This window comes from Sprattus sprattus, assembly GCF_963457725.1.
Source record: "Sprattus sprattus genome assembly, chromosome: 8".
Classification (NCBI taxonomy): domain Eukaryota; kingdom Metazoa; phylum Chordata; class Actinopteri; order Clupeiformes; family Clupeidae; genus Sprattus; species Sprattus sprattus.
The window spans coordinates 8,787,361-8,808,256 of NC_137927.1; the positions used below are offsets into that span (position 1 = coordinate 8,787,361).

At 43.9% G+C, this 20,896-nt stretch overlaps 1 protein-coding gene across 1 annotated transcript in view; it reads right to left on the reverse strand.

The window, feature by feature from the left end:
• Positions 1 to 1,436: 1,436 nt before the first annotated feature.
• Positions 1,437 to 20,896, reverse strand: part of map1aa (microtubule-associated protein 1Aa) — a gene marked incomplete at both ends in the record, with an annotated part of 36,945 nt that continues 17,485 nt past the window's right edge. The window contains 5 exons of the mRNA XM_080843001.1: positions 1,437 to 1,592; positions 3,158 to 3,381; positions 3,564 to 10,554; positions 10,708 to 10,848; positions 11,471 to 11,553. Coding sequence (XP_080699127.1) covers positions 1,437 to 1,592; positions 3,158 to 3,381; positions 3,564 to 10,554; positions 10,708 to 10,848; positions 11,471 to 11,553 — 7,595 coding nt within the window. The remainder of the gene's footprint in view (positions 1,593 to 3,157; positions 3,382 to 3,563; positions 10,555 to 10,707; positions 10,849 to 11,470; positions 11,554 to 20,896) is intronic.

Here is a 20,896-nt window from a genome sequence, read left to right on the forward strand (position 1 = left end):
CCCCAAAGATTTAGGATCCTTGAGGTCTCTAAAAACAACTCTGAAGAGTAAAGATGTTCACGAGGCATGTAGCTAACTGTTAGCACAAAGCTCAATCTACAATCAGCTCAATTGAAATTTTACAACTGTGGAGTCCAGTCCAATCACATTTGTTCCTTCCAGTAAAGCAACAATACAAGATCATAAATAAAAGACTGGAAAACATTTGACTCTCATATTAAGACATAACCTTAAACGTTTACACAATCTAGTGCTTTTAGGCCTTGTTAAAGAAAACTAACATACACTAAATAATACTTAGACCACACTTAATTATCATGATCGGCAGAAATATTCCAACAAAGTACAGTTACTCTCTAACATAGCAGTTTACACACATAACTGATTGTTAAGTGAATAGCAAATCTGGGAGAGTAAATATGTGTCTATGTATATATATATATATATGTCTATATATGTTTGAGTCAGGATCGGGATATTATACTTTATTGTACATAAACAAAACTGTACTGCCAGATGAACATCCATTCATCAGCCTTGGATCACTACTTTGTCTGATGCACAGCACTGTAAAGGCCCAGTGCACTGCATCAGTGGGTATTGTGTATACTGTGACTGCCACACAGAAGGAAAAACTAGGACTGAATGCACAGGCTAGCAACATCTCTACCTCTAACTGACCACAACCTACAATGAGCATTGTGCACACGGCCTAATGAAAGTCCTATGGTTTCTGTACTATTTCAGAAGTGTGTTTGTGTGAAGAGGTATTTAAAACAACATATACAATATACACCTGACTAACCAGGAACACCAGGAACACTTGTGTAACCGTATATTCTGACATCCACTGAAGTGGAAAGATGAGCATATGGTAGCTGTGAGATACACACACTGGAGTGTTGTGTTGTTGTAGAGTATGGTCGAGAAGAGGCAGTACTTGTTTGTTTTCTGTCATTTTGTTGTCGCTTAGTTTGGGCTTAAAGGCAGCAATGCATCCACAAGTTAAAGGCACATCTTCTCTAACACTCACAAGAGACACAAGTAAACTGTGCCCCTTAAGCCTGTCAGTCAGTCGATCAATCTGTCAATCAATCCAACTCTCTGTACCTTCCCACTCTCAAGTACTTTTTTTCTTAGGCAATGACAGAACAGTATAGCAAAACTAACATAAATGAAATTGTCATTAAAGAAACAAGAAAAAAAAACAGAACTACAACCAATAAAAAACAGACATAAAACATCCTAGGATTCGTGGCTGTTACCGAATAACCTCACAAACAAGGCTCTAATGGGCCAATCTCTAACACACAGAGAGCAGTAGTTGGGGGTCAATGGGGTTAATTGGGTGTGGGTGTGGGTGTGGGGGGGAGTGGGTAAGGGGAGGACGAGTAAGGTGCGTAGAGACCTTGGGGAAGATGGCTGTAGGGGGCTGTTTAGAATTCGATCTTGCAGGCAGGGAAGGACTCGTCCTGCATGACCACCGTGCTGCTGCTGGCCAGCACCATGATGTTGAGCTCCTGCTGCCTCTCGTGCGTCTGCTGGTACCAGTCACGCATCACCTCTGTGTCATGGGTGGGGATCAGGGTCACCTGGAGAGGAGGCGGAGGAGATGAGTAGAGGCGTGAAGCAGATTAGAGTTACACACTATGTGGACTGCATCCTTAGGCTCTCTGATGTCGGGGTTTTAATCATCTTTGGCGTCTTGCAAACCACACAGTCTTTCTGAGTAACCAACCTTTTTGCCAAAATTGTTCTAAAATGAGCTATCTAAAAATTCTCTCCGGATAGGAAGCTTGACTTTCAGATAACACTGGAGTAAAATACATTTATTGAATAACATAAAATATCGGCTACAGAATAGCTGTAAACGTTGTTGAATAGACTAAAGTAGAGTCCAGAGTCTCCTCTGCCATTAAATGTAGATATGAGGTGGAGCTGGTTGCCTCCAGATGTCCTTGCAGCGGCTCAGTGAGTTACTGTACAGAGTCTGCTGTGATTCTTATCATGGCTCTCCCGGTGCAAGGGAACCAGACTCACAAAGATGATGTGAAAATCCTTCTAAGGCGAAAGGGCCTAAGGTAGTGCCAGAGGCCCTTCCTGTAGCCTTTGCCCCACACCGCACATGAACTAACACTATTTAAATCATCTAAAGCACGAACATGGGTGGGTCAGCGCAACGCTCCCAAAGCCACACAATAGCTTTAGTTCATGCCCGATGGACCTCATGTTGTTCATGCTTGTTGCTCATCAATGAAATTAGAGCCCCTACACCTTTACCTAGAATTTCCACTTTAAACTTCACCAAAATCTCACACGGCTTATCTCCATAATGTTAAAAAAGAAAAAACTGCATGAGAAGAAATGTTGATAAAAATCCAATAATGCATCCAAGCAAAAGTTTCCAAAGAGTCAAGGGAGGTGATATGATGACATGTTACCCATCAGTTGTATCAATTTCAGCGTGTATCTAGCTTAAAAATGAAATAATTTACATTACATAATCAATACATTAATCAATAAGTTCTTATGAATTATACAGTACAGTGTGCAGGTAAGTGACTGATTCATACCCCACAGAGAAATCAGACATTCAGAGGAAGTGTTGAGTACAACTCACGGACAGAAAGGAATTATTTTGACAAAATTGTCTTTGAAATATCAAGGATGCTGCCAAATGGTTCATGAAATCTCATATTTTGATTTGGAAATGCTACTGTGCAAGGAAGAACTGAGCTATATACTATGGCTGACAAAACATACAACACCCCTCTCTTTTGCATTACAAATGACACTGCAAAAATACACTTGTAAGTTAAATATAGCACAATACCCATGAGAATCACGCATGCCTTTAAATTCCATGGTTCCTATTAGACATACTTGGAGATATAAAATTTACATTTAGCACATATGTATTGGTCCCAAGTGTCCTATGGCAGCACATACTGTACAAGTATCAGATCCTCCATGACAGCAATTGTGTTCTTAGCAGTGCAATATGCTCTCACCTAATGACTGGTTTTATACAGTCACTGATCTAACCACTGAGACTGTATTATTTGTCCTTAGATCATTTACTTGATCAGTAGCTGCTTGGTGCCAGTGAGTAATTCTATCAAATGGGACAAAAAAACACTCCGAGTTCAAACTTTACCTGGAGATTGGATCCCCAGTGAGCCTTCCCCTCCAGAAGTGCGTCCAGAACCCTGCGGCTTGGCTCCTCGCTTCCTGTGTCATTTCCGCTCACCACGTAGTAGGCCGAGCGAACGCGCTTAAAGAACTCCTGATCCACATTCTTTACACTGCAGTGATTGGGAATGTAGGCTAGATCCACATAGATTGGGCTCCCGGAGGAACTGGTTTTAGAGAAGTTAGAGCCTGCAAATAGAAAAGCGCACACAGTTTATGAGATATATTGCAGGTTTTTTGTATTTTTTATGGTTTATACATAAGTGGCCTGCATATTGCATGGCAAATCATACATTTGAATTCATTATCATTGAGCGTATGTCGTTAACCATTCATTAATTAGAATTTTGATGAACCATGTAGAGACCCACCTGTAGTACTTTTTACTCCATTAACAAGCCCTTTGGCAGGGTTGTAGCTTGACCTGGACATGTCATCCTCTTTAGATCCCTGTCCGTCTGATGTGCGAGACATCCTTGATGATTTCTCGACATCCTTCTTCTTCAGTGAAGTGTTCCTCGGTGAGGAATCCTTCGAGGTGTGTTTGACAGGAGTTGGGGACCTCTTGCGTCTGCCCGCTGGAGAACCTGACTTTGGTTTCCCAAGCGATTTCTTGGGACTCTTGGTCTTCAGCTCTTTCTTCAGCTGCTGCTTCTCTGAAAGGTTCTGGTCCAGATTCAGTGTGTCTGGATCCACCATGCACACGTCTGGGCCCGGAGGACGAGGAGCTGGGTCCATCATGGGTGCAGGTGGAGGATCATGGGTTTTTCCAGATGACCTAGATGAGGAGGAATAATAGCTTCCACCACCATAAGCCATACCTGAGGACTTATCCACTGGCAGAAAATCAGCATCCTCATCTGAGTCTACGTTGGCCCCTTTTACCTCACTCGATGGGGACTCCTCTGTTCCGGGTGGCACGTCAGAATCTGATTGTGAAGGTAAGGACTCGCTAACTGAGGTTGGCGGTGTTTCTTCTGCAGCAATTCCGGCTGCCATTGCTCCAAACATGTCCCTGTTGTGGCTATAGGAATGGTGAGAGTGTGATTTCCCCTTGTCAGATGGATGGTGTTGGTCAGCGCCCTCCTTGGACCCATCACTATCCTCATCCTCATCGCTGCCGAAATGCTGAAGGCTTGGGTTGATGAATGATGGGGAGATGTCACCCTTCCTCTGTTTGAACTCTGACGCTGAGTATCCCGGGGATTTCTTAGTCGAGGAGTAAGAGGAAGCCCCCAGGCAGACATCAGGAGGCTGATCAGAGTCATCACCATGGCTACCACTTTCCTCTGTATAGTAAGAGGAATGGAAGGTCTGGTCGGCAGATGCTAGTGAGAGAGGGCGAGGTGGATGCTCTGGTTCCGTCTCCTCCTCTTCCTCATACTCATCCTCATGTCTGTAGTGAGGAGGAGATGCTCCTGGATAGATTCCTTTTTGCTGCTGCAGCTCCCACTCAAAGGGACTCCTCACTTTGCTAACATCAGCCTCTGCTCCTCTCAGCGCTGGTGTAGCCTGGCCCATCACTGGCCCACTGGCCAGACTAAAAGGATTTGGTGGGCTCATGGTTACCTCGGAAGGTCCATTTGAGGAGTCAGGCTTTGTGGAGGATGAGGATCCATACGAGGTAAGGACGTCAGGGAGAGCTTTGCCAGAAGGTGATGTCGCCTTTTTCTCAGACACACTAGACAGGACTCCTTCCCTGCTGTCTGTAGTGTAGGTATCAAATGGAGATCTTTGGCACGGTGATTTGCTGAGCTTGGTTTCACAGACATAGTCTTCTTCCTCCTCACTTTCACTCTCGGTGTCTTCATAGTACTGTTTTTCAGATAAGTCTGTGGGAGCCTTTGGAGGTGCTCCATAAGGGTCCTTCATGTGGTCTTTTCCTGCAGACTGGATGAGTTGAGAATATGGCCCAGATGCACCAAACCCTTGACTCTTTAAGTCATCCGACCACTCCGGTTTGTAAAAGCATGCTGGTTGTGAAGCTGACATGGCTCCAGCAGAGCTTGCATGTTCTTTCTTGTCATCCATTGAGGCGGTGGACTGTGGCGGGAATGGCTTGATCTCCTCAAAAGGGCTAAGGGGTGAGAATCGAGCGAGACTCGAGGCGGACTCCGCTGTGGTGGTGGCAGGCGTGAGCTTCTCTGAGACTTCGAGGTACTCGTCTTTCACCAGCCCACTGGAACTTGAAAACGGGGAGTCCATTACCAGGGAGTGTTCATCTTTGAAGGAGGAGTACTCAAAGCCAGCACTGGCAGGTGTCTCGGGGTCCTCTCCAAACTGGCGGCTGGTGTTTAGGGAGGCTGAGGCTGAGGAGGAGTGGCTGTAGGAGGAGGAGGAGGAGTAGGCAGTGGCAGTGGTGGTGTAACTGAAGCCCAGTGACACTGAATCACCTGATTTTTTACCCAGGATGTCAAGTGTCTTCTGCTTGTCACTGTCCTGGTCCTTGTCACCATGGTAGTATTTATCCTCACTCATCTTCATTGATAGAGGTAAGTATGACTGGTCATGGGTGTTCTTCTTGTCTTTGTCTTCAGACTCCTTTTCACCACCATAGGAGTAGTCAAAACCAGAGGAGAATCCTGCTGGACCAGCGGAAGTCTTATTTGTGGAAAAGGGGGAGGAAGAATCACCTTTTCCAAACTGTGACAGATCCTCAGTGGCTTTGGTGCTGCTTGAGAATCCAAAAGGACCAGATGCAGCAGATTTTCCAGAGATTGTCTCAAAGTCACGTTCATGTGTGCTGATGTCTTTTACATCTTTGACATCAGGTTTTGAGGTGGGCACAAAGTCAAATGGATTCTTTGACTCTTTCTCAGATTTAATCTTATTCTCTTTTTCAAAAGCAATCTTGTACCTTTCATCTTCTGAGTCATCATCGTCATCTTCATCATTGCACCCTTGACCATATACTGATCGTATCACATCTCTGTCCAAAGCAGCTTCCTTTCCAAGGTAGCTCACGGTTTTGCCTGTAGAAGAACTATCCAATGTAGAATGACCTGAGAAAGGGGAACTCATTGGTACAGTTTTTTGCACACACTCTTTTTCTGTCTCACTTGCTGTGTCGGTAGGAGGTCTCACAGTCATAGCGCCGAAGCCTGATTGGCTGCTTGTGGTTTTGAAATCAGGCTCGGTCAATGATGGTGTTGCAAAATCTTTTCCATATGAGCTGAAAGGTGCCTCTTTGTCATCTTTTTTCTCAATTCCCATTGAATGGAATGATTCTGTTTTCTGTGTTTCCTTTGAGTCAGCTTTATCATTTTTTTCAGTTTGGTCCTTTTGACTCTCAGGGCCATATCCATACAAGTCAATTGGACTTGACTGGCTGTCATAAATGTCAGAGTAAGTGAAACTTTTCCCGTCTACGTAAGGAGTGTCTTGTCTTGTTTCTGCAAACTCCTTCTTTCGGTTCTCACGTTCCGCAAGGGAGCCCTGGTCAAAGTGTACACTTCGTTCACTCTCCTTGAAGCCTACTGAAGGGTGGCCTTGTTTGTCTGATGTTTCTTTTTGGCCATACTTTGTATACATGGCATCAGATTTGCTTGTCTGTGAATAAAGTCCAGCCACGGTCACTCCTGAGATAAGGACATCTGATGGCTCATCATCTTCTTCATCATCATCATCATCATCATCATCCTCATCTGAGTCTTGATACTCAGCTTTAGGTTTCTTCTCCCATGCTGAATCGGCCTTTTCCTTCTTTTCTGTTCCGTCCTTGTCCAACAACTTCCCATCTTTAAGGGACTTTGGCTCACAGGTGTACTCTTCATCCAAGAATGTGCCTTCCCTTTCCTCGTCAAACTTCGACTTGCCAAGAATTTCCTTCTCTTTGTCCTGTTTGGTAAAGTAGTCACCCTCACTGTCTTCCTCTTCCTCTTCCTCTGACTCATCGAAAGTAGCCCTGTCGCTGGAGAACCCCCTTTCTATTGGCTCACTATCCTTCTCTTGAGGAAGAGTAACTGTCTTTTTGTCATGTTCAGATTCAAATTTGTCTACCTTGGGCTCCGACTTTGGTGTCCTGTCCTCTGTGGGTGAGTGCCCACTACTGGTAAGCCCTGACAGTGTGGGAGAGGCTATCCTGGCAGTGCTGTCATCACGGCCCTCGCTCTCGGAGCCAGCACTTCTCTCAAAACCACCAGAGAAATATGGGGATGGAGAGACTGATTTTTCAGTGGAGTCACTTTTTGTTTCGTGTTTGTCCTCTTGCACTTTAAGAGGAAATGATGACAGTGGAGAGATAGAGGGAGGAAACACTGAAATGGGAGACTTCTTGAAGTCTTTGTCTTTGTCCTGGAGAAAAGAGGAGGATGCATATCCTTCATGAAGTTTGCTGAGTGAAATGTCAGCATTGGGTGTCTGGTCCTCATCTTCTTCATCATCATCCTCTTCCTCCTGGGCCTTGGGGATGGTCTTAAGACCAACCTCCATGTCTGGCACTAGAGGCTGATACTCCTCAGAGGGAGGAGACTTGAAACACTTGTCCTCTTCCAGTGAGGATGTTGGTGAGATAGTCCCTGCGGAATGTAAGTTCTCCTTCCCTGCGGTGGCATCAGTGCGAACAGAGAAGGGGATGCTGTTCACTGTATCCAGAAGAAGAGAGCTTCGGCCAGTCTCTTCTGTGTGAGGGGCCGTCACAGAGGCAATAGACTGGTCCTCAGTGATGGAGGCAGCGAAAGATGACAATTTGTCACATTCGGTGATAGAAGTAGCTGAAGAAATGTGTTCTTCCTCAGCCAGAGGAGCCGATATGACAACATTAGAAGCGTACCCTAAGGTAGATTCATGGCCCCCCATATAGCCTTTTGCTGAGAATGCAGACAAACCGGACATTGCTGAAGCTTTCATTTCCTTCATGCCATGGAGGGTGTCGAAGGAACCTGGCTTATCAGGAACAGAAATGTCATAGGAGCCAACATCATAGCGGAGGTGAGGAATCCTGTCTTCAGATTCGTCGTGGATCTCTTCATCAGAAATGGTCTGTTCAGTTTCTGAGTAGCCGGGGATGGTCTCATCTTGAATGAAAGAGATGTTCTCTGAGACACTGGTAGTTTGGCCAGCTTTAGATTCCAGGGATTTGTCTTCCCAGTCCTTGCCAATTTTCTCTTTTTTCCCTTCATCAGTTTTGTACTTAAACTCATCCTCACAAACTATATCTTCAGCCTCCTCCAGCTCTGCCTTCTCAATTACATCTTCTTCTTCCTCACTCTCATTCTTTTTTGGCTTCATTCTGACATCCTCTTTGGTGTCTTTAACATCCTGCCAATTTTTGTGTTTCTCCTCAAATCCTTTATCCACAAGGGGTTTCCTTTTGATTGTGTCCATGTTGTACTCTTCCTCTTCATCATCCTCTGAATCAGCATCCTCATCCTCATATTTCTCTGAGAATTTTCCTTGAGGTTGGCTTTTTTCCTCTTTCAGTGGCTCCTTGTCATCAGGAGGAGATTCAGTTTTAACATCTGCTGTGGTTGTTCCTTCACGTAGAGACGTAATGTGGGGGACTTTAGTATCAGAGAATGCAGGAGGGGCAGCCTGGAGGACTTTGTCACCTGCAAGGGCTGCCACAGGCAACACCCCAGCAGTCTTGATTGGCTCCATTTCTATCTCCTGCTTCAATGCCTCAAAGTCCTTGGTAAGATCCTCAGGAGACGAGAGCAAGGACCTGTCCTCCAGGAGTTCTTTGGAAGACTGCTTTTGGGGTACCTTTTTTTCAGCAGATTCTTTTGCCACTTTATTTTTGTCCGTCTTGGGCTTTGCCTGCACCTTGGCCTTGTTCAAAGTCTTTCTGACCTCAGGAGTGAAGGGCTTCAGGTCTGGCTTAGTGATTTTCTTTAGTTCTGGTTTACTAGTGGCTTCCTTCTTTTTCTCTTCCTTCGCCTTGGTTTCTTTTTTCTCCTCTTTCTTCACACCATCCTCTTTTTTGACTCGTTTCTCCTTCTTTATCTCTTTCTTTTCTTTATCCTTCTTTTCATCCATCTTAGATGCCCTCTCGTTGATGTGCTTTTTCAGTGACTTTTCTTTGAGAATTTTCTTTTTCTCTGGTTTATCCACACTGGCTGTCTTTGTCGTGATCTCCTTGGCTTTTGGTGGTTTTGATGCATTGACACTCTCCTTCAGTTTTTTAACCTCTTTCTTCTCCACTTTGCTCTCTTTGACTGAGTCACTCTTGGATTCTGCATCATCAAGCCCATTTGTTTCTTTCTTGCTAGCTTTCGGTTTCGGGGAGGATTTTAGGCTTTCCTTACTATCCGTTCTCGGCCTTATTTTGGTTTGCTTAATAACCGGTGGTGGAGCCCCAGATGACATGTCCTTTTGAGTGGCAACAGGGTACCGCAAGAAATCCAGGTGCTTTAGCCTTTCAAGTCCCTCAAATATCTTGTTCTGTGGGGTATTGCCTGGGAACAGAACTCTTACAATCTTCTCTGTAGGGCTGGCTGGAAGCCAGACCACCAGGGCACTTACAGACGTAAGATACGGTACAGATACTTCCCCTTCTTTCCCGTTAGGCAACACAATGCCAGTTTTGGCCTTGCTGTTCCCTGCCCACTTCTGCATGAAGAACTGCATTTCTTTGCTGTCCTTCACAGGATTGAGGACATACATGTCTAGTTTGCCAACGCCCAGTTTGTGAAAGAGAGTGACAGGTTCAATGGTGTTGCTGACACCCCTGCTGAGTGGCTCAGGCCTAATTCCGAGCTTGCTGAGGTACTGCAGAGTTAGTGAGGCCTCCTCGATGCTCTTCTTCACTTTCAAAGTTGATTCAGGTGATCGTAGCTTCTCAGGAACGTTGAAGAACACAATGCCAAGCTCCGGTGAGATCAGGTTCTTCGCCCAATCACCGTAGCCATTGACGCCTTGCGCCTGATCCTCCTCTTGCTGCTCTGCAATCTTCCTTTGGAGAAGACCATTGATCCCTGGCAGATTGTCTGCCCCAATGTGTGTCAGAAGGACTGAGTCTATACGGTCCAAGTGTCTCACTAGCTTCCAGAAGCAAGACCTCCGGTCAGATCCACCGTCGATCAAGATATTGAAGCCATTCACGGCAAACAGGGCTGAATCTCCCCGGCCTCCAGGGAAGATGTAACAGCAGGGTTTGGACAGCTTCAGAAACCCTCCGGAGGTGGGAGGCTCCAGGAGCTCAAAGGGTGATGGGACATCCACTGTCTCCGCGATGTACTCAGTGAACTCTGTGACTCCTTCCATTTCTGGCAGTGTGGGGTCTGGGTTTAGACGGTAGTCCAGGACCTCCCGAAAGCTCTGCTCCTCTATGAGGCCCAAGGAGCTCCAGCCCCCCTCTCCCTGGCAGGACACGGTGAGATTGGCTTTCTGCTGCTGAGCCGACTTGCTTAGGAGATCTTTAACCTTTGGAGAAAGATACAGGAAATCATTTTTTTATTATTTCAAAAATATTCATAATAATAGTCATAAAAGTCACACTCAGAATTAGCTTCAGAATTTTGGTATATACAGTATAATCTTCACATTATATTGTATGACATTATATTCCCCTCTTACCACAGGATCAGTAATAATGTCTGAGAAATTCTTGCAGGTGAAGACTCCACTTTGCAGTATGATGTCACCAGCCTGGTCTGAAACCTGACCACTGAGCACGAGAAGCTTCTGCCCAGCAGAGTCTGTGAGAAGAGAATTAATCTGCGCCATAGAGGAGAGAGAGAAGGGTAACAAACAATATTCCATTACATTTCTAGATTTGACTGTATCTTCATTAAGACTGCCAGCAATTTCAACAGGATTTTTCTTTGGCAATAATACTAAAAGTAATAAAATAATGAATCTAACACAACCCACAATAATAATAATTTAAAATTAAACAAATAAAAGATATAATGTAGTTTCTACAACACAAAATACTAGAGAAGATACTAGACTAGACACTAACACTAAACAATATGCATTTGTATGGGTGTTTTGGCTGCTATGATTGTCATACTTCGTTGGAGCACTTTTATTGGAGCACATAAAACATTACTGCCTTATATGAAAGATATAGTACACTATACTACACTATACTATATAATGGCTGTCCCAATATTATTTGGCTACACATGCTATTCCAATGTCCCTGTAACCTGCCTGTGAGTAAGCATTGGCTAGCAGAATATTAATTTGTGTTATTTGAAGACGATGACTGTAATAATGAATCTTTTGTTTCAGAGCTACCAGCTGTCAGTGTGTTGTTCACCTCTGCCCACACGCAGATTCCCAAAGAGACAAACGCAAAAATAGACAAAGGCACAGCGTCTTTCTCTCTTACCTCAGTAGCACTTGTGTCCTCAGTAGGGTTGACTAAGACAACGGTCTCAAGAACATCACTCTTGTATTGTAGGATTCTTTGTCCTGGAAAAAAAACAATAAAAAGATGTTGGTCAATCATGCAAATAAACAAAATCTAACATGGCATATCCATGAATATTTCTATGTATCTTGTTGTAGTAGAAGTGGTAACACTATTATCATTAGTGTTTCTATAGACTATCTAAGTGAGTCATCTTGGTCGTTTCTATTCTTAGAGAAAATGTCTGCCTTGTGTAAAATGTCCACAAATAAAGCCCTGTGCTTGGTCCAAATAGAGAAGCCCACACCTTATGATGTGAAAATAAACAGATGATGAGAATACTTATAAGGATAGTTAAATAAATGCCAAAGCTAGGGCCTTTTTAGTCTGGCTACAAAGAAGCTGACAGAAATGTCTATAGCTCTATTTTTGGGTCACAGCTCTATGAGTACCACTGAGTGCTTCAGCATCGACCTGCTCTGCTGCTATTCCCCCACACTGGAAATACACCTATTCATTTGTCTTGTGCTGTCTGGCTTTCACAGTGGCAACATCTTAATCCTCAAACATCTGTCTCTTCCTATTCGATGCCAGTCACCTCAACAAATATTGCAAATCTCCTACAAGCCCATCTCATTGGCTGTTGCCATGGGTACGGTTAACTGGCTGTTGCCGGCAGCCGCGTAACACTGACCCACTGTTGGTGCTGCTGAGCGACGCATTGCAGCATTTCTGAGAGAGGAGGGAGGAAAAAATACCCACGCTCCCCCTCGCCTCTCCTCTCCTCTCACTTTACTCTCCTCGCCTCTCCTCGCCTCTACTCTCCTCGCCTCCTCTCCCCAGGAGAAGGCAGGGGAGAGCAGGAGTCGATGAAAGAACAGCTGCAACAGCACTATCAGCATCTACTTGAGCCCAGTAAAGATGCGCTTTTATCAGGCACACTGACAGGAAGTGTGTGCCTCTTTGTTTGCGTGAATATGTATTTTTATCTTGTTTCATTTGTGTTGCCTAGGCGAAATCGGGGCAGTGCTTCACAGTGGCACTGGGTAATTTCCATGGCAGACTGTGTAGTGTGAGCATGCGTATGAGTGTGTTTGTGTGTGTGTGCATCGGTGTGTGTGTGTGTGTGCATCGGTGTGTGTGTGTGTGTGTGAGTTCGTGTGTGTTTGTGTGTGTGTGTGTAGGTGCATCAGTGTGTCTGTGTGTTTGTGTGTGTGCATCGGTGTGTGTGTGTGTGTGCGTGTGTGTGTGTGTGTGTGTGTGTGTGTGTGTGTGTGTGTGTGTGTGTGTGTGTGCTTATTTGTGTGGTGAGAAGGAAGGGGAGAGGCAGGGAGGGCCGGCTGGCACAGTCAAGCCTGTGTTGTTTACACTTTTACTTTCCAACAGAAAAACCCAAGTGATGTATGACAGCTGGCAGGACCCAACCTTTAACTGTAATCACTTTTACTGGTGACCACATACCACAACCACGGTCACTGTCACTCACAATTTGCACTCTCTTTCTCTTTTCTGTATTCTCCCTCTCATCCACAAAACAAAGCATGCCAGTGTGCTTGCGCGCGCGTGTGTGTGGGAAGAGCCACAAACACATGCGTAGCATATCGGGTGTATGTTTATGCTAATGAGAGACTAAAGATAGTAAATATGCTTCCAGGCTAGTTGAGCATTATGCTGCCCTACTGAACAAGTAACTAGAGTAGAAATAATCCCTCAACCCAGGAGAATAATATGGAATTATCTTTGCTGAACAGTTCAAGTGTGAAATGATAAATGTGTAATTTGACTATGAATAAATAGGGCCAATTGTGATTTCTCACGTTCAGAACAATCCATGACCCATGGTTATTTTCGCTTGTTGGTAGGTATAAGTGTGTAGACAGGAAGTCAGCCAGACAAACAGAGAGATCGTATAGACAGTATTTCTATATTAAGTACAAATAGCAGAAATGATTTGACCAAATACCTCATTTCGTCAGGTGAACTATTACAATTTGGAAAGGGCACAACAGGAAATTGTATTTTTGTATCTCTAGGTTTTTTTTCACACAATTGGCCTGTTCTTTCACAGACTCACCCCACACACACAATCCAGAAATATCAGTTGTCCGATTTCCAAAAAGGCCTACCCTCCCCCAAATACTCCTCTCAATTTAGACCGTCAAGGAGAAAGGGCTTAAACGATCAAGAACTATCAAGGGATGGCTTGTCAGCGTGACCTTGAAATCTCCCTCTCTGGAAAAACACACAGCAGAATACTAACCTCATCTTCTAAATTCTAGTACCTGTGAGGGCTTAGCTTTGACAGCTCAGTCATACCCTTACAGTCACCCCATAATAGCATTAAATGTGTCTACATCATCTTATGGGTGACATACGTATCACAGGTTGTGAATTAGATTCAGATTACATTAGTTGCCAATAATCACAGGAGAGCAACGCTGCATTTTGTGGAGGATTAAGTAAATGTTATGACCTTCATAGTCTCAAAAGAACTCTTTCAGTTTTACATTATATCTGTATGTAGATATATATTTTTATATATTGGGAATTATATACACCTGGACAATTTTAAAACAGCACATGTTGATTATAGGATTTCATGTTGGGAATAATGATAGAGGCTACAACCAATAGCCTTTCTAATGTGTGCTTCAAACAGCACACATTATTTTCAGCTGATGTCATGGACATGGCCATGAAATCTCTCCCAATGTCTATAAAACACATTTTATTGCTATGAAAACTGCTATACCTGATAACTTTTTCATTCCCTGTGAACCTTCATACTGAGCGAAAGGGGACCTGTGTGACTGGCATATTATCCGCCTGAGACAGCACTCTTACACACTGCATTACCCCTCCTCCTCCGGAGCCGAGGGCCGCCTGGGTGGGGACCAGGGTCGTTCAAATGCCACGCTTCAGCAGAGTTCACGCCGAGCCCCGCCAGCTTTGAAGGAAGCGGAGCTGACACCGAGGCCCACAGAGCAGAGCAGAGGCAGTCAGTTGGCTACTTATGGGCTGGGAGAAATATGGCCTAATTAGAGGTGTATGTGGATGCCTGTGGGCAGTAGCCATGCCTGACCTTACACCATGCCCAGTGTGAACAGAACAGCACTGGAGGATGGTAAGCAGGAAGACAACAATCATTCACACTCCACATGTGTAAGACAGTTGGTCTACTCCGTTTGTTTTATTTCTTATTTACTCAGTAGAACCCCACAGCCCGAGTAGTTCATATGAATGCTGGAAGAGGCTGTATATTCTATAGATTTAGCCAGAGGTGATATACTGAGTAAGATGCTTTTATCACTAGGTATGTCTGTGTGTTGGCTTCTCAGGGTCTATCAGGTAAGACATTAATAGACAGTGTAATGACTCTTGTCTCAGTGAAGAGATGTTTTGTGGTTTTATGTCTGCTCCACCTTGTATTACAGACAGTCATATCCAGTCTAGAGCAAATGCAAATTCCAGGACATCTGAAAGGGGAAATTACATAAATAGTGATTTGTGCTAAGAAAGGTCAGAGCTTCAGCACCAGGGACAGCGCCTAGTTCCTGAATTTACATCCAAACAGCTGTGTAACAGATTAGACAGTGCAAAATCCAGTGTGTTTTCATCGCTTCATTAGATTATTGACATTTGTGTGGAAGTGCATATCTTAACTGAGTTTTGAATTATTCCGGGTAACGTTAACCAAGTTAATTCCAGCCATCTGAGGACAGAGGCTGACAGGGGCCCTTTGGCAATAATCCCCAAACACATCAATACATCTCTATGGTCATTTTCCACTTGCTGATGTTCATTCTGCAACACACCTTAGACTGACTGGCTGACTGGATGACACTGCTCTAACCCCAGTTAAAATGGCTTCATGGCTATGTTTCCGTCACGCCACGTTCCGATGCCCTTCATGATGTGAGTGCCCTCTCAGCAAAACAGACATTTCTTCTCTGACCATTCCATTCCATTCCATTCACTGTCACTCTCTCTCTCTCTCTTTCTCTCTCTCTCTCTCTTTCTCCCTCAGTCTCTCACTCACTCTTTCTCTCTCCCCTGTCATTCTCATGAGAGAAGAGAAACACTGAGGAACGAAAATAAGGAAATGGAAGTGGACTGCTAGATAAAGAAAGAAAGAAGAGAGAGAGACCTTTCCAGACAGAGAGTGCCCCAGTTTTCTCTGTGTTACCTAAGGTGAGTGATTTAGAGGAGGGGTGGATGTATCTGTCTTTAATCCGCTACAACCCATGTCTTAATCGAGGCCAAAGCGATGAAACCTTTCCCAGCATGGACTTAGCCCCAGCGGACTTGCTGAGTAATAGACAACAGAACTCCACAAATCTAGCTTACGACTAGAGCAAGCCAATTAACAAGCTTTTAACAGGAGGTATGCGTTCGTGCAGGCGGAGTGGTGGGGAAACTATCAAACTTAATGCTTTTGTTTCAGCGTTAATATGGATTTTGTACATTATTGAACAAGTCCTGCTTGTTGGAGTTCCTGATTCTAAAAACATTGGCATTTTTCAGCAGAAACAGAAATTCTGCAAGAAGTTCTCCCAGCCATCTTTAGAGTTTTTGGGCCCTAATTGCAGCTATTGTGAGCTATGTGTGTGATTAATAAAAATCCACAAATGGCGCAACATCAAAGGCAGGAGTCGAGAAGAACTGTCATTTGCACTTATGCAAGCCACATCATTTGTTTAGTTCAAATCCAACAGACATCAGTGCTTGTTATAAAAATATTGAAACTTTTCAATTGTCATTGTGAAATGATTAAATATTTCAGGTTGAATTGATAAAAGCCTAGCACAGTTCAAACCACCAAAGTCATTGCTGTGGTATTATTAAAGGTAAAGGCTAGCAAGCTACATAGACTATTTGGGAAAATGTTTAGGTAAGTGAAGAGGTAAGTAGGGATGGGTAGCCCAATTTCTTTAGGAAGAGGGAAGTGGCAGAATGCCTTCCTCAAAACAATTTACATGCAACGCCCACCTTTTTTGATCAGACACACCCAAATGTCATCCGCCCTCAAAGACCCTTAGGTCATGTTATGAAATTACCAAATTAATGTGCCCTAGTAACCAAAATAACCTTGAGCAATGCCCCTCTTTGTTGCACTTAAGAACCTGCGGTGCGCATTTATCAAATTAGGGCCCCTTGACTTAAAAATAGATACATACAAAATCTGATGTTAAAGTTAATCATTTTGCAATAAATCAATAAAAGATTTTGTAGGCAAGTTTTCGAGCCATTGTGTATTCATAGAGCCTTCTCTGTTATTGTTTTGGTAGTTAATGCCTTAATCTCTTTAGAATTACAGCAAAATGATCACCATCACTCAATATTTCCTCACAGATACTTCATGAGTAATTTGATCACCTTATAATGTCACAATGGACACAGCTCTCTATCTGACTTTATTTGTGAACCAAATCAGTCTTGCATATCCAGGTTACAGTATATGGACAGCTAGAGGAAAGCTAAAGAGCAGCACATGTCTCTGGGAAGGACTGAACTATATGAGAGGGGGTGTGACACTGAGATGTCACAAGAACTAAACAGTGCGAATGAAATACCTGCTAATATATGCATCATGCCTTTTACAATTTGCACGTTCAACTATAAATAGGCTTAGCTGTGATCTTGTATTTAGGTGTGTGTGCTCATTGCTAATCTTCTGTTTAAACTAGCCAGTAATGTTCATAAAACAAACATAATTCTGCCCATTTTATGCTCTTCACCTTCACCTGAGCATACTAATGCCTCTATACTCATTACCAGCTAAACACCTGAGCATACTAAAGCCTCTAGACTAATTACCTGCTGAACACCTGAGCATACGTAAGCCTATATGCCCATTACCTGCTAAACACCTGTGAGTGAGGCTTTGGTTTACCATGATTATCCTCAACAGAGACACCAACTAGTAACCCTGTGGGTTGGTCTCTACTGACGAAAACCAAGAATGTGTTTCCTGTTTCCCAGAGTGACTACAAAAACTCTTATGAGGAAATAGTTCAAGACTGAAACACCCTCCTCAATAGCCCTCTCATTTCACGGTGCAGTTGAGGCTTTCATATGAATACAGAATCATACAGAGAAGAACTTTTCAGGGAGAAGAATTGGAGTTTAATATTAAGCGAGTGCTATGTTTCAGAGGTAGAATAGGAGGTCTATTCTTGTGAGAGTGGAACTATAGTGTTCAGGTGCAGAGTAGGCTCTCTAGAAGAACACAGACCCCATGTCCCATGAGGTGCTCTGCAGATAAGCACTTTGATGATGCACACACCCCCCTCTCTCTGTCCCTCTCACACACACACACACACACACACACACACACACACACACACTCTTTCAATTACTGTTTCTCTCTCACTCCCTTAAATACACGCACACACACACCTCTTCTCAACAGGTCAACTTTCATTTTCCTACAATCATGTATGCAGCTTGTATTCTAGAAAATATAATCCCTCGCTTTCCCATATATTTTCCAGCATACTGAGAATTAAGTAGATTCAAAGTCGATTGTTACCATCCACATGCACAAGGTGGGTAAATCGTGTCTCGTGTCCCTTTTAAAACAGCCCATGAAACACCTATAATAGTAAGATCTATCATACCTTCATCACCACACTTCAGGTAAAGCACCAAAAACCCCTCACACTGCTGTTCAGTCACACAGATCATAGTGTTTGCATTCACACAGAATCAAAAAAGTAAGTCCTTAAAATCAGGCGAAAATGGCTTTTTTGTGTGAATAGAAATTAATATAATATTCACAAAAACAGCCATGATTCAAAAGTTTTAGGAGAAGAGCTAACGGATGCTGGGAGAGGGAAGGATGGAGGTGGGCTATGCTGGTTAAACCTCTTACACATACTATTATACGATTATATATCTATTATTCCTAAAAATACCTCTACCAACTCTGTCACCTCTACTGGACACAAAATGTCAGTGGGCTAAAATGCAATGAGACTATATCAACAGCAAAATAAGTGAGACAAATCTCAAACAAAGCCTAGCACCACACAGCTTACGATCTAAAATCTGATTCTGATTCTGATTCTGATTCTGATCTATCATCCTCTACAATTACACGGAATCACATCTTGCTTCAGCCACTTATTGGACGTCCGGAACCTTGTCGCTGACGAGGGAAACTAAACACATTATGTAGGCCTGCACAGTTTAAATGAAATATTATGTGAATCCCAGCAGTCGTAGCCGAGGCACAAAGCTGTGAGGGGATCCTTTAAATGTTCTTGGTTACGACAAAAGTAGAAAAGATTCTACAGGTTTAGGCTGCAACCTACCCTAGAAAGGTGACGGGGACATTGCCGCATCCAATCATATAGTAGGCCTACGAATAGTTTATCTCTTCAGACACTGTATCATGACCATAAATCTGTAAGTCTATCGGAATTATTGTGCCCTGATTATTAAAGACTGTTAACTTGGCTGGGATATTGCACTGACCGCTACGAGTCGACACAGGCCTACATGTCTTAGGATTTACATAAATTCAGGGAGAGAACTGAATATAGAGTAGGATTAAGGCAGCGAATCAGTACCTCTCACTTAGAGAGATGCCCTTTTTATATGGTAGTGAACGGTTGAGCTCAAATTAGGTCACGAAAGTATCTTGACGGGTTGCTTTTCATTTTCTTACATAGAGCCATCGGGAACATGCACTGTGTTGGTTGCTAGTCCATATCAGACCAACCCGGTACAGTACATGCAGTGATTTTGAATACAATTTGATTGTCTGTGGATCAAAAGCGTGCAATAACGGCATAAAGGCGAAACGGTTTAAAATCCTTTATTTCACCCTTCCATAATCACATCCCCTTTGATAGGAGGAATCGGGTGTTCAAGGACACTATATACCTTACGTCTGTGAAATCCGAACTAGCCCTCCCCTTATGTAGAAACCATCAGAACACCATGATCCACGTCCCATAAACCTGATCCATCGCAGACAGATTATGATCAGAGCCGCTTGCCAAATGGAAACCGACAGCTCAAATTTACTGCATTTTTCCTGGTAAAACGAGATCTTGCTGTCTTTCCTCACTGCTACAAAATAATCAAGCATCGATCATAGCAGGTGCTGGAAGTCTACACATGCAGGAGGTACCAACGAAGCTTACACAAATACCTTTGATGTTTGCTATAAAATACGCGCGATGACCGGCTGTGCAAGGTGAAAGGTATTGACAAGACAGATGTGAATACGGGCACCGACAGAATGACACCTACCGTGGCGGATGCTCCTCTGTGTGTTCCGTGTGAATCCACCGAGCGGTGCGAACGCGCAACCCTACGAGCGTGTGTCTGTCAGGCAAAAGGGTGGGTGGGGCCAGCGCGGTATGCGTGTGTGTGTGAGAGAGAGAGAGAGAAAGAGAGACTATGTGTGGAACATGTATGTGTGTTTTGACATACACTAAAACTACAGACTGTTCTTCAGGAACCACATCATTCAAGCAGCCATATAACTATGCACACCTCACTGACTACCTGACGCTCGACTCAGAAACCTAAAACACAACACATCCAAAGATCAAACAACGCAATGCCCTCTGATTCTCCACCCCCCCCCCCCCCCCCCCCCCCGCTGAAACAGTGTCCCTCTGCAGCCCACAGTATGATTCTCCCTCAGTCCTATTTCAAACATCTGGAGGTGGAAGAGCAGCTGGGCATAATCAATGCAGGGGGCAGGGGAAGACAGCAGGGGTTCATTGGTCTCACTTTGCTCTTTATCAGTTCAACCCTATATGCCCATTAAACGACATCCAAACTGTGCTCAATGCGAAACATTCTTTCATAATCAGTTACACGTTATGTAATCAGTTAGTGGATATGCATCTCTGATGGACTCTTCCTGAGATAAGTATAGTTAGCGTACATTGTCCTATATAAAAATGCTGTCAGTTCTTCGTGGTTGGCCATGTTTGGGTGGCTTGGAGGAGCTGAGGTCTTTGTGTGGGAGCCTGGTTGGAGGCTCAGCCCAAAGCGTAGGCTGAGGGTCGGATCCATACGGGGATCAGCTGCTCACAGGGTGTGCTGTTTCTCTGATCAATACGAGCCCTGAGCGAGGCCGAGCTGAGACATTAGCGGTGGAATTAATCTTCCTCTCATCTCATCCCCTCCATCCCTTCACAAGCGGAACTCTTCTTCTTCTTCTCAGATACACACACACACACAGTGCTGTACCTAGGATTAATGATCCACAGCTCCCCCCTTTCACATAAACATACTCACACACCCTCCCGCACATGTATAGATATTCCATCAAACACATACACACACATACACACTCTTTCAATCACGCTCTCTCTCTCTTTCTCCCCCAAATATGCATACAAACACACATACACACACACACACACACACACAGTTCTT